General features: G+C 27.3%; 1 protein-coding gene across 3 annotated transcripts in view; it reads right to left on the reverse strand.

The window, feature by feature from the left end:
• Positions 1 to 14,421, reverse strand: part of LOC142646263 (gastric triacylglycerol lipase-like) — a 16,225-nt gene continuing 1,804 nt past the window's right edge. The window contains exons 1-4 of one of the 3 annotated variants that reach the window (XM_075824676.1): positions 1,797 to 1,876; positions 1,457 to 1,646; positions 744 to 1,375; positions 1 to 680 (exon numbers count right to left, since the gene is read on the reverse strand). In XM_075824676.1, the coding sequence (XP_075680791.1) occupies positions 134 to 680; positions 744 to 1,375; positions 1,457 to 1,646; positions 1,797 to 1,864 (1,437 nt within the window). In that variant the 5' untranslated portion in view covers positions 1,865 to 1,876 and the 3' untranslated portion in view covers positions 1 to 133. Of the gene's footprint in view, positions 681 to 743; positions 1,376 to 1,456; positions 1,647 to 1,757; positions 1,877 to 14,421 lie in introns of those variants that run through there. The other 2 variants (XM_075824675.1, XM_075824677.1) reach the window with 2 other exon arrangements.

Here is a 14,421-nt window from a genome sequence, read left to right on the forward strand (position 1 = left end):
TTTTTATATGAAAAATGAATTTTATTATGTTTATTTATTGAATGAGGATTATAAAATGATGAAAATGCATTTTTACAATGAAAAAAAATCACTAATTTCATTTAAATAGAATAAAATGATTGTCATTTGTATATCATTCAGTAGATTTTTCATTGTACAATGAAAGAAGGCTCAAAATTCTCTGATTTACGAGAACACCCGAATATTTGCTCCAAACAAAGCTCATATGATCAAAATCTGGCTTATCAATAATGTAATCATCTAGTAATGGTTTTGATAAATGTTGCTTCAATTGTATATTGCCTTCAATCGAACTAATTCTATCATTTATCGCTTGGAAGAATGCCATATGTGTTGAATTGATACGTGAAACATTGTAGACAGGCGGTTCGGATTGATTATATAACAGTAAATTTTTCTCTAAACCATAATCATAATGGCTGACTTGACCTTTAGAACGTGTTTGCATATGATGTATAGCGTTGTCATTCGATGCACCCGATGGTATATTATAAATCTGAACGGGAAAACGATCCACTCTTATATCCGAAGTTTGATATCCAACTGATAAATCATAAATATTATAACAAATCCATCTTATCATACGATTTGAGCAAAGTGTTGACAAAACTGAACGAACAGTTTTCATATCACGAAAAAACAATGGACCTGGTGATAACCTAAAAAATAAATTACATGGAAAGTTATTTATTGAAAATGAGTTTTTTGATTATAATACTCACTTTAGATAAGGCTTCAATATATGAGAGGAAACTAGTATGGTGCGAACATTAGTCAGATACCATGTTGGTGAAAGTGCTATGAATGGTTTGACTAATTGCTGATAATGATCACTTTCGGACATCAAAGCTAACATAAGAATGTTTGCTTGTGAATGTCCAATATAGCTTAATGACGAATGATTGGTATGATTCAATATATAATCAATCATTGATGGTAGATCTATATGAATCATTTCATCCATTGAAAATCTCCAATATTCCGGATCATCGATGTCTAATCGTGTATGATTCAATGAATAAACTGTTCCACGAAAATTCACTAACCACACATCATAGCCACGTGATGCTAAAGTAAAGCCCAATGTATTCGTTATTGTTTCCGAACCATTGATTAGATTTTCATTTTCATTCCATTCCAAATATGTTCCATCTGAATTTAGATATCCAGGATTATTCATAAGAAATTCCGAACCTGTACATTCGATACCATGTGCTAAAATCACCGGACGATAAAGTGTTTGATTAGGTTTGATGAATGGATTTACTAGACGAACTAATTGCAATATATAGCCATCTTTGGTTTCAACAAAATGGGATTCATATTCAAATCCTCTTGATTTTATCAATTCAAACTAATAATAAATAAATTTAATGATATCAAGAAGAAAAAATAGATAAATTTATTTATTTAAAAAAAAACTTAAATTACTTACAATATCGCGACCAACATCGTCATCGAGTTCAATCCAACCAGGTATGCGAGGATAAATAGTATTGAATGTTTCTTGTATAGAATATTTTGATGCAGAATAAAAAAGAATCGAACCAATCACTAGCAATATAGCCAAAGTATTGATTTTATTTGCTAACAGAATCGATTTATGTTCAAGCATTATGAAATAACTATTTAGAAAAAATACATTCGAAAAAAAAACAATGAATGATTTCAATGGATTCATGCCTTTTTAAATTAGAAATTTGATTGCTGATAAAATGTATTCGAAAACATATTACGTAAAGGAAATATTGATACAGGGAAAAATTTGCAAGTACATTTCGTTAAATATCATATGGGTTTTTTTATCGCATCCATATACATCCAAATGACGATTAACCATCATTTAATTTAGATTTAAAACATGCGTACGCAATTTTTCTCAATGAAATGATCAATGAAATAAACAATATTTGTCATTAGTTTGACGTAGTGTCTAATAGTGTCAAAGACCAATGTTTTTGTTTTATCAAATCAATTCGTTTCTTAATTGAATTTTTATTTATTTATTTTTTTTTATTTCCTTATATTCTTGCGCTATCATTCATATTATAATGATGAATTTTGTTAAGATAATAAGGAAAGATTTTCAAAGATTTGGCCATAAATCAAAATGAACAAAAACAAACTTGTTGATATGCGTTTCGCCAGCCACCGGATGTAGGTTTTCATTCTTTTAACAATAACGCCATCTGTGATCGAAAAAATTTATCAATAATTGTTGCTTACATCAATTTTTTCAGAATACTAAATGTTGTCATGAACAATTATTTGTATTTCAAAAAGAAAAATCGGTTGATTTTTTTTTGACAAAAATAAAGAATTTCAATATCATATTTGAATCATTTTGTCTAATCGATTTGTTTATTAAAATCTTTTCAAAATCTTTTTCTTTATGTCTAATAGATGGCAATATGATAGCATTTTTCTTAATTTTTTTAGCCAAATAATCTCGGTTAATGATGATTATTATCATTTTCATAATAGCAGAAAAAAAGTGAACGGTTGATTGCATATGTTTTATCATTATTTTCTTTTGTCTTTTTTTCACGATTGAATAATAAATCTTTGATGGATACATCTTTATATGGATTTTATGCACATGGAAATCCAATCGAATTTTTTATTTGCGATTCAAATTAATGATTGTCTATATTTTTTATAACTATTTTATAAATGGATGATTTTTTTCATCTTATGACATTCATCGATTCTTCATTTGATATCGTTTATATCCTTGGGAGATATGTTTTGTTTTTTGTTTTTTTTGTTCATTTTGGTTGTTGTGCGTTTCGGGACGATTGAAAATGGAAAATTGATTGATTTTCAAATCGAAATTTTTGTTTCATTTTCTGCAGTAAACAAAAAAAATATAAAAAAACATGAATCAATTGAATGCAGATTCCGAAAAAAATGTGAAAGATGAAAAAAATTCGGCAAATGTTTTGAATTTTTTTTACAATTTTATTCTCGACGTAAACCATGGAAGGAGAGAATCATCATCATCAATGCCAGTAATGGTCATGATGTTTGTGATGGGCGATGATTTAATCGAAACCAAAAGAGAGAAAGAAAAAGGAGAATCAAAATGATGCACCAAACGATAATGATGATCATGGTAGCCGTATTGTGTCAGAATATCCGAACAACAACAACAACAACAGCAAAAATTCTCTTTTCATTTTCATCGGGTTCGCTAACATTAACAGCCTGAGACATCAAAAGTCATTATCATCATAGTTTCATAGAAACGATTTTGTTGGATAAAATGAATTTTGTATATTATATGTACGTTCCAGGAACATTCAACATAACAAATTTAGTCTATTTGTATGTTTGGGTGTGCATATTTTCAATTTAGTTACAGAATTCTACAGTCAATATATATTCTATAATTTTCAGAGATAAACTGAATTAACAATAAAAAAAATTTAAATCTTTATATTCTTTGCTTATAAAACAGACTCATCATCATGGAAAGAAGAGAGAGAAAAAAAATCAAAATAATAATAAAATGAAAAAGAATATAAAAATTTCCTGTCAATGGTTAGATAACTATACACCACATATGTAAATGTAACCAGTGCATCAAGTTCTCAGGAAAAAAATTTATAAAAAAAGGAAATTGACAAAAAAACTCACACGTTCATGGAATGTGATAATGTTATTTGTAATCACTGACAAATGAATGAATGAAAAGAAAAATCAAAAATTAAAATTAAAAACCATATTGAAATCCTCAGTTTCATTTTGTCATTCTTTACTATTCATATATGATAATTTTTTTCTCTACACTTATTTAAACCTTTCTAGTTTGGATGAAAATGATATTTTATTTATTCATTTTTTAATTTCAAATCTGTGAAGTAAATAAGAATTTTGTTTTTTCCTTCGTTTTTTATAGTTTAAATATTCCAAGTAAACACAACTAAAAACTGGAATTGAAACCCAATTTAACGATGAAATTAACCAAAAAAAAAACAAAACTGAATGAAAATTTACGATCATCGGACTATCGATATATCTTATGTATAAATAAATATATCGTATCGTTACAATTATTCGTTTTTTTCGATCAATGTATCATTATATCAATGAAAATGAAGTGAAATAAACGCGTGAAAACAACGTTATGCAACATAGTGATATATCACAACGATAAACGTTTTAATATTCGTATATATCTTTGTCAGCCCTCATTTTGTTTAGTATGTAGCAAAATAAATAATTTATTCAAACAAACAAATAAGAATCCAAGTAAAAGATATTCTATCCTATCCTATTTTCAAAACCATCATCATCATCATCATCATCATCATCATTTAAGAAGACCAGTGTTTGTTTGTGTTTGTTTGTTAGTTAGCTAGTTTGTTTGTTTATTTGTTCGTCATCCATTCATTTGTTCGTTTGAAAAATATATTCGTATTTACTACTATTTTTTTCTGTTTACAACAATTCATTCTTTGCTATCATCATCATTCTTGGAAACTTTGAACGTCGACCATCATAGACAAACATATAGATGTAGCAAACATTTACAATCAACGACCAACCAACCAGCTAAAATGTCTTGACAAACATTGTAAAAACATTCAAATTGTACATATGAGGATACCAAAAAAAAAGAAGAAAATTTTTGTCAACTACGACAATGATGAAAACGAAAATTCTAACAAAATAGATAAATAAATAAATAAAGAATGGAAAATACATTAGATTCACTAATTTGAAACTATTTGGTTCTTAATTTCGACGGATTCTTAGAATCAACCAAACAACAACAACAAAAAGGATATAACATGATGAAGATCCAAGAACATACATCAGAATTGATTTCATTTTGTTTTGACCTTAAATATTCGAAAGGGTTTTCATATGATTATAATTAAATTTGAACAAATTTAGCAAATTGAAATTAATTAATATAATCGATACATAAGAGGTATTATACAATACAACAATTAATTCGTATGGTATCAAATTTGATTGACAACAACAAAAATATATTATTTAAAGTAGAAACAAATTATCTTTGTTGTTGTTGTTGTTTTATCAGAAATTTCATTTGTAAAACTAAAACAAAATGAATAAGATAAACTCGAATCTTACTTCTAATTCTTTATCAGCAAACATAAGAATCTTGATGTCATGATGATGATGATGATGACTATCATGAGCATAATGATGAAGACTCATCGTTTTTTTGTTTCATTTAATATAATCTATTCTTGTTGTTCTCATTTAGTCCATTTGTCCATGTTTTTTTTTCTTCAATCATCTTGTTTTCTATTTGTATTTGTTTATATATGTTTGATGTTTGCATTAGAATCGATGGAGAATAAAAGTAATCGTATTATCCAATAAGAGCAAGAAAAAAGAATTTTTTTTTGGTATGTTAGATTCCAGTGTATCGAAGAAATTCAATGCATAATGATGATGATGATCCTGATGATGATGATGGAATCGATATGATAATCGCATACACCACTCACATGAACCATTGAAAACGATATGATAAATTTAGCCACAGCTAAGTAAATATATTTCTGTTTGGAAACTCCTTCTGTATGTTTGGAAAATATCCTCCCATCATCATCGTATCAATGATCATTGATAAACTCATGATGGTCCTGTAGAAACTGAAAAAAATAGAGAAGAAAATAAAATAAAATTGAGTACTCATCGGAAAGTTTTGTCGTATATTATCATTGTAATAATATTATTTTATTTTTCTTCAACCAAACAAACAAAAAAGAAAACAAACCTAGATGAAAAAACAACAATGACGAGAAAAAGGACGGAAATGAGTTAAAAAGAAAAATGTGAAGAAAGAGAGCGAAAAAACGTTAATTGAATTCAAATTGTGTACACTGTAAAGAATGATATATTCCACCCATCCAAACCGAAAAAAAAAGAAAACAGATACCAGAAAAAAATAAACAAACAAGCACAAGTTTTTTTTCTCTCTCTCTTTTACCTAACTATCATAACATCATCACAGTTGGATACTTACTTATTTCGGTGTATAGAAAAATTCTTTATTAGATCCCGATTCTTGGGTCGATATGAACCGATACAAACGGATCCAAATTGACACAAACTCACATACACACCAGGAGCCAATGATGGTAATCAATCAAAATGGCAACTAAGTAACTTATATAAAGAAAATGATCAAAAAAAAAATATCTTACACTGATGACAAGACAATGGAAGAAAATGATATTATTTTTTTCCCCAAAAAATCGAACAATTACTTATTGATGGTTATTTATTTTATATTTGTGACAAATCCACAAATAACATTAATCCATTTTGTACAACCATATACAGAATTTGTTAAAAGGTCAAATCATGAACTTATTCTCAGGGTGAACTAATAAATAAGAAAATAGTTCAACAGATAATTATAATAACAATCATTGGTTGTATGTTCAATTAAACGATACCCAATGGTTTGGGTTGATTTATTCAATCTAATCTAAACAGTAAATAAATAGGAATCCATCCCATCCACATCAAATACAAATTTATATTTGAAATATCAGCAATTTTCAATGTTTTCTTTTTATCTAATTTTGACCATGTTTAAAACTACAAACATACATTGTTATCAATGTGAAAAAAAATTGAAAACAATTTTACAATGTCAACAACTTCGTTTACAATTCTAATTTCGATGTAATTTTTTCTCTTTTTTTTCGATAGAAAAACAAAACGGAAACAAAAAAAAATTGTTTTAATTTTGGCTTATTTGGTGGGTAGAGAGCAAGAAAAAAACTGGATTGTCAAATTCCTGTGAGTCAAACAAATAAACAAACAAAACAAAATTTAAATTTCAAAAATTTTCAATCGAAGAATTCAAAGAACACAAAAAAAACGACAAAATGAATTTGAAAAATTCCTACAATTTTTTCTGTTTTTTGTGCTTACAGTGTTGTCTTTACTTCGTCAAAAATAATTTCCCATTTCCTATTGGTTATTTTTCTTCTATTTGGAACGACAGTTTTTTTCTCTCTTTGCATTTTTGACGATCACTCGATGAACCAGCAACAACTTCTTGATGGCTGACTTGCTGGTTGGTTGGTTGGTTGATTTCGTTCGATTTTACAATTTGATTTTTTTTTGTTCTTGGACTTTTTTTTCTATATTCGCTTTTCATTATATTGTTACAATGTGTGTTTGTACGAAAAAAATTTTCAAAAAAAAGTCACATCTGGTTACTGGTTCGTTTCATATGGAACACACACACACACACCGTTTTGGTACATTTGCTTGATTTGTTTCGGATTGTTGTTCATGTCGATGTTTTTTTTTCGTTTGGCAAATGAGAATTTGAATGCCAAATTCACTAATGCAAGTTTTTTTTTGAAATCACTAAACTATATTTCACCGATTCTTCCTTCATTCTCCTTGTATTCGAATCGGGTTGGAAAAAAAACAATGAAACAACATAAAGATAAAATAATTTTTTTTTCTCTCGATAATTCTAATCAATTTTAGTCAAATCAAATGACGAACAAAACATTTCAAACCAACCAATTCGTCAAACACACATTTGAAAAAGTATTAGAAAAATTATTACTATTTTTTTTTTTTAGTTTTAGTTTTCATGTATCAAACATGTTGGGCGTATCTCTGATTTCAATGATTACATTTTGATAATATTCATCTTTTTGATCAACGATTTTTATACGCATAATATATCCAATATTGAAATTTGTATTACATTTCATTTGTCACTTGCCTAAATTATTATTTTTATATATTCCTTAACGATTTATAACATTAGCATTAAATATCAAAAAAAAAAAAAAAAAAAAATCAATAATCAAGATTGAAATGATATTGTTTATGATGATGATTTCAATAACAAATTCCTGTTATGTTGACAGCCAAATATTCATTCAGATGGATAAATCAGAGAAAGTAATTTTATATGAATTTGATTACAAATGAAAAAAAAAATGATAGAATCGATTCATATTTGCAATCTATCTGCATGATATTTATTAAAATTGAAATCAAACAAAACGAAACAAAAAAATGACATTTTTGTTATTATTTTTATATTTTCATCATTATTCGATCGATTATAGATGCTTATGGCTAAAAATCATTCCTTTTCATTTCATCAAAAAAATATAAGAAAGGAATTTTCTTGATTCAACTAGATTGTCTTAGGATTTTTAATATTTGTTGGATTGTTATACACCAGAAGAAAAACAAATGATCAAACTAGGAAAAAAATGGTAACATCTGAGCCATGTACTATGATGATACTGATGATGATTATTATGATGACGACAACAAATTTGGATCAACATTATCATCATCATCATTGATATATTGAAATCAATCACAAACATCACATTCATTCATTCGAATGAATGAACAAACGAATTCAAAAATGTTATAAATGAATCACAAATATCAAATTTGAAATAAGGAATAAAAAAAATGGAACAAATAAAAACGTTTTTCTTATTCATTCATCTCTTTGCAATGTGTTTTACATATAAGAAGATCATACTAACAAACAAACAAAAAGATGGATAACCAAACAAGAAGAAAGTAAAAAAATGATGCCGCAAATCGTAACGGCTGTGTTTCAAACTTAACTTCAACATAAGATCCGAATGAATCGGAATGGGAATCGATATCCGCTTCATTTCATCCGATCTATAGACATTATTTTTTTCCTTGTTCCATTTTTCTTTTGTAAAGAAAGAAAATTTTAAAAATCTTTCAGTCTATCTATCTTTCCATCAGAAAAAAAGTTGATCGTCCGAAAATTGGTGATGAAATGAAAAAAATCCGAAACCAGAATCTTTATCATTGTCATCATCATAAAAATAATGATGATAAAATATTTGAAATATGCTGATTTTTCTTTAATAGAGAAGAATTCATCATCATATAAGAAATAAGGACAGAAATGATAATAAAATCTGTAACAGCTGTGTTTTAATGAAACAAATGAACATGTCCATTTTTGACAAAAAAAAATAGTTTTAGATAAAAACTAACAACAATGATATTGTTTTCATCAATGAAGAATTGTATCTATCTGAATTCTTAGAAATTGTTAGATTCTTTAGGTATACCTATCAAACATACCTATCGAATCAAAAGTCATTTGTGAAATTTTGTTTGACTAAATAATAAAATTGATTCGGTTTGGATTCAATTTCAAAACAACAATTTCTTCTGTTTTTTATTTGTTTATATATAACTGTCCTATGTTATTTCGATGATTATTTTGTCTCAAATCAAATAAGCAATACAATATATTTGCTACAAACTAGACAATATTCGGATATTTATCATTCAAAAAGTAAAATTCAGAGAAAAAAAATGCTTTTGTTAAATTTGTTATCTAACATTTATTTGGTAGCAAAACAAAACAAATAAAATTAGTCTGAATGCCCTTTGGAGGATTCATTTCTCAAGATTTTTTTTTCGTCTTCTTCAAGTCACACATTTGATCTATTCGATCTAGCCGAAGAAAAATTGTCAATCAATGCCTGAATAGTCAACTAAAGCGAAAAAAATTCTTAGAATATTCACACATTCTTGGATATTGACGAAGATTTAGCATTTTTTTCTATTTCCCATCAAGATATTATTCTGGACACACACACATAAGCAAAATATGTCAAGATTGAAAGTTTAGCTAAAGTGATTCTAAACCTACACACACGTACCCCAAATGAAACTGTTTTGTAAATTGTTTCCAACATAACTTTGTATCGGACACATATACACATATATCACTGTTTTAACAACATCACAACATTTATAACGACGAAAGATGACAACCAAGAACAAAATTCTAAGCACGTGACTTGAATGAACAAGAAAAAACAAAACAAAACAAAAAGTTATGGAATTTTCAAAATTCTCAATATAATATGTTATATGCGTGCACAAATGTTATATATAACTTTTTTTTTGTAGAACCGAATTTCCAAAAAATTTAGGATAATCTTCTCTTGGTTTATTGGCTCTTATCATCGTCAATGATCTTCTTGGTTGTTTTTTCTTATTTTTCTTATGAATTCTTTTTCGCACTTTTGTTACTCTCCCCTTCAAAAAAAAGTAAAAATTTATTAGTAGCCATTCATTTTATTCATCATTCATTCAACCAAAATAATAATAATTATATATAGGAAATGTATTGTAAAATCTATGAAATAAATTCTATTTCATCTAAATGGTTGAATGTAATTGTCGAGAAATATATTAAACACACACAAAAAAAATAATAATAAAACGAAATGAATGTTTGTGGGAAATGAATTTCGACGAATACGAATGATGAGAAAAAAACATCTTTTGAATTTCTTTTTTATTGTTCGTCGATGTTTCCGATGGAAATACACACTCATCATGATTACGTATCCAAAATATTATTGATAAGAATCGGTAATAATACTTATCAAATTCAAAAGATTTTAAGAATAAATGTGTATTCCGATTCTAAAAAAATACAATGCTTCAATATTCAAATTGATTTTATTAGTCAAACAAAAATTACTAATATAAGACATTTGTATGTGACAATTTTATACTATTGTATCATTTTATTTCCCATGTATTCTCCTTCAAATTCATTCAAATAGATTTATGACATTCCTAATGTTGATGATGATGATGATGAAAAAAATCAATCTAGGAATATTTCAATAATAACAACAACAAAAAAGAAGAAAAAAAGGAATTGAATATTCTACATCAGTGGTTTTCAACCTTTTTAAAACATTTGCAAAATCTTCCATCTCTCTCTTTCTTTTTCATTTTACATTTTCATCGTTTCTTTTCATCAGATTATAATATCCTGATTCTATAGATTTTACGAAACTGAGGTTTCCGTTAGGAAACCATTTTTGATTATATTTATTTTGAATGAGATGATGAAAAGTGAATGAATTTTGATTGAAAAAAATAGTGAAAAGAAAAAAAACATGTCCAACAACAACAACAACAAAATGTGAAATCAGTACAAAGAATCTTGTATTTTTTTGGTGAATGTATCGGTTTTTTTCACTGTTCGAATCGAAAAATCAAATCGGATATGTAATATCCGACCATGATGACAAACAAAATCATCAAACATTTCACAAGTGTCGACAATATGAAAATGAAAATCGAATCAAATCATACAAATTCTGCCATTCTGAATCAGTATATTTGGAAAACGGAGAGAGATAAATGAAAAAAAAGATGAATTGTAACGTACAAATTGATTTGAATCAGAAAAAAAATTCGTATGGGAATCCATATGAACGAATGGAATTTTCATTTTTTTCTCTACATTCATCGTCATAGAAAACAAAACAAATCATATAGATTGGAAAATTCTTCAGAATCAGAGAAAAATAATAGAAAACAACAATGATGAAAAGTGAAATAAAAACAATTTCATATTCATCATCATAAAATATTTTAATTGATTGAACAAAAAAAAATCTGAATATTACAAACAAACGGAAATTTAAACTTGCAATCACATGAATGAATCACGGAAACATGAATTACAAAAAACTAAAAGTAAAATTAACAATTGAATTTTTCATCAAAATTATCCAAAAGCGGAAAGGCCATGTCAGATTCGAGAATAAACCAACTCCAACGATTCTATATTCGGGAAAATTAAAATGAAATTTTAGTGACAAAGAAAAAAAACGGGCGTCATGCCGGCCGTTTTGATACCAATAATTTTTTTTCACTCATATAACCCAAATACTTTGTCACTTTGTTTTATTGAAAAATTATGTTTGTGTGTGTAGGTTTTCATTTCATTAAATGATAATTTAGCAACATTCGATCTGCCACCACAAAATTTTTGTTTTCACTTTACTGTGTCGTTTTCAAGATCCAACAAATATTGTTTTGAACTATTCAACCAGACCAATGAAAACAAAAAAATAGCCAAAGAACCAGAGGAAAAATCACAGCCAATGTCAATCCAAAAAGTGGAACCAATGGGGAAAAAGAAAGAGAAAAAAAATCAACCAGCTATCGATCGCACGACAACAACAGCAGCAGCAAGAACAATAACCATTGTATAATCAACATTAACAGCAACAACAACAAAAAAGACAAAATTGGAAAATGATCGTTTAGCGCCCGTTGCCATAATTCGATCCAATCTATCGAATATCAAACCAAAAATTCAAGACAAATTTAACATTGTTACAATGTCCACGCAATGATCCATTGTGTTAACCAGAAACAAAAAAAAAGAAAGAAAAAAAATGACATATGATCGTGTATCATCACGCCATAGTTGTTGTATGTTGCAGTATATCATATGTTTCTGAAAATATAATAATAAATATGCCGCCTATGATCAGTCTTTTTATTTTGTTTGTCCTATTATTTTAGACATAGATCTAATCGCCGGATCGTCTTTTTTCCCTTGTTGTTTATTAAATCAGAATATTATCAATCTTTTAAGATATATTCACTGGCATATTCACCTTGGGATTTTTTTTAATGCTTTGTTTTAAGATTGATCTATTTTGAAAGATGATGATGATGGTAAGTGAGCGAAAAAAAACAAGCAAACGATGGCAACATTTATAAAAATTCATATTAAATTAGTCAATTCCATGATTATATAATGGTGTCCATACACACAACAACACATATAAAATTCATGTGTGGTTAAATTCAATTGAATTTTCATCGAATTGAATTTATATGAATAAAGATTTTTAGTATATAATATATGAAACCATGACCAATTTCAATGAAAAAAAATAAAATAAATCGAAGTTGAACCATGAAAATAAAAAACCAAAAAAAAAAACATAATAATAATAAAAACTCGACTAGATCACGCAATCAAATTTTCTATTTTGGCGATTTTTTTTCTTGCTTCTCTTCATTTTGTTTCTTTTCGTTGTTGTTGTTATTCACATTATCTATCAAATATAGCTAGAAAAAAGTAAGAGAGATTATTATTGTTATCATAGAAGACCAGAAAAACTTTGAATCTTTTGGTTATAGTTATAAATCGTCAAGTAAACGTTGCATATAAAAATAACTATAGTGAGAAAATCGGGTTCAAGATCGATTAATTCTGGATATAGACAACATGTTTTTTGTATGGTTATGATGGTATATTAATTTCTATATGGGTAATAACTAGATTGTGTATATCAATAGTGGCTACCTAGCTGGGACCATTTTTTTCTATTCAATTTGGTTGATCAATTTCCGTTTTTTTTTCTTATTTTTTGAAGAATAAAAGGTGAAAGAAATAGCAGATTATATAAAGATTTTGAAAATGTAACTTTTTTCATTTGATAGAAAATGAACATTGAATAAACATATTATGAATGGTGCGATAAATCTATTCCAAATTGAAAAAATCCGCATCAACATCAAAAAAACAAACATTCTAATTTGATAAGGTGTATGTATGATTTGTATCAGTTGTGTTTGTCAATCAGTTGGTCCAACGAAAAAAAAATTGTTATTTAATCATCGTTATAATATGGCTCCTTATAACTAACTAATCAAATGCTGCTAGGACTTTTTTTTGTTAAACCACGCCGATATTTTGTTTTCATCCGATCGTCCGGTTATAAAGATAATTTTTTTTTGCTAGTGGTGTAATGTTAAAGCTATACGAATTATCCAGTATATACATAAATAGAATTGCGCCGACACAATGTTTCGAAATACCCGGTCTTTTTTTCCTACGGATTTCAGATTCGTTGTTATTGTTATTTTTGTTGGCAATAATTCTATACTATAGTTAGGTTTATTGGCGCCTAACGTTTCAAGAGAAAAAGAAAAATATTCGTTTGGGCATATTGAATGTTCAGTTTATGTTTGGAACATGAATCATGATGATATCATTTGTGTGTTTCTTCATCATGTATACACACACATATATAATACCAAACACTTGAAAAAAAATTTTCTTTATGTTTTGTTCATTCAGTGTCAGTGTTCAATGATTAATTTTACCTGCAATCATTTTTTTTGTTATGTGGTTATTCACGGCAAAGTGAAAATTTTTTTCATTGTTAATGTGTATGCAAATAGCGGCCCACATATATTTTAATAATCCAAATGATCATCTCTCTCTTTCTCTTTAGATAGAGTTCATTCCGTTTTCTTCGATAATTCAAGCAAATATATCATCAGTATATTTCCTTATTCTTTTTTTTTTTTTTTTTTGATAAATTGAATTCAGCGAAAACATGACCGATTCTTTATTTGACCTATAGAAAAAAATAACTATATTACATTGACGTTGTATCAAATGTTATATTTCATAAATTAACCAATAAACTTGTTTTGAGAAGCTTGTTATTAAATAATACACACAACAACACACTACCAACATTCAAGATATGATGAATAAATAATTTTTTTTCACCA

Source organism: Dermatophagoides pteronyssinus, unplaced genomic scaffold (assembly GCF_027571235.1).
Source record: "Dermatophagoides pteronyssinus isolate colony J.1.1.1.1 unplaced genomic scaffold, Derpt_VIB-CSIC_2022.12 sq0002, whole genome shotgun sequence".
Lineage (NCBI taxonomy): Eukaryota > Metazoa > Arthropoda > Arachnida > Sarcoptiformes > Pyroglyphidae > Dermatophagoides > Dermatophagoides pteronyssinus.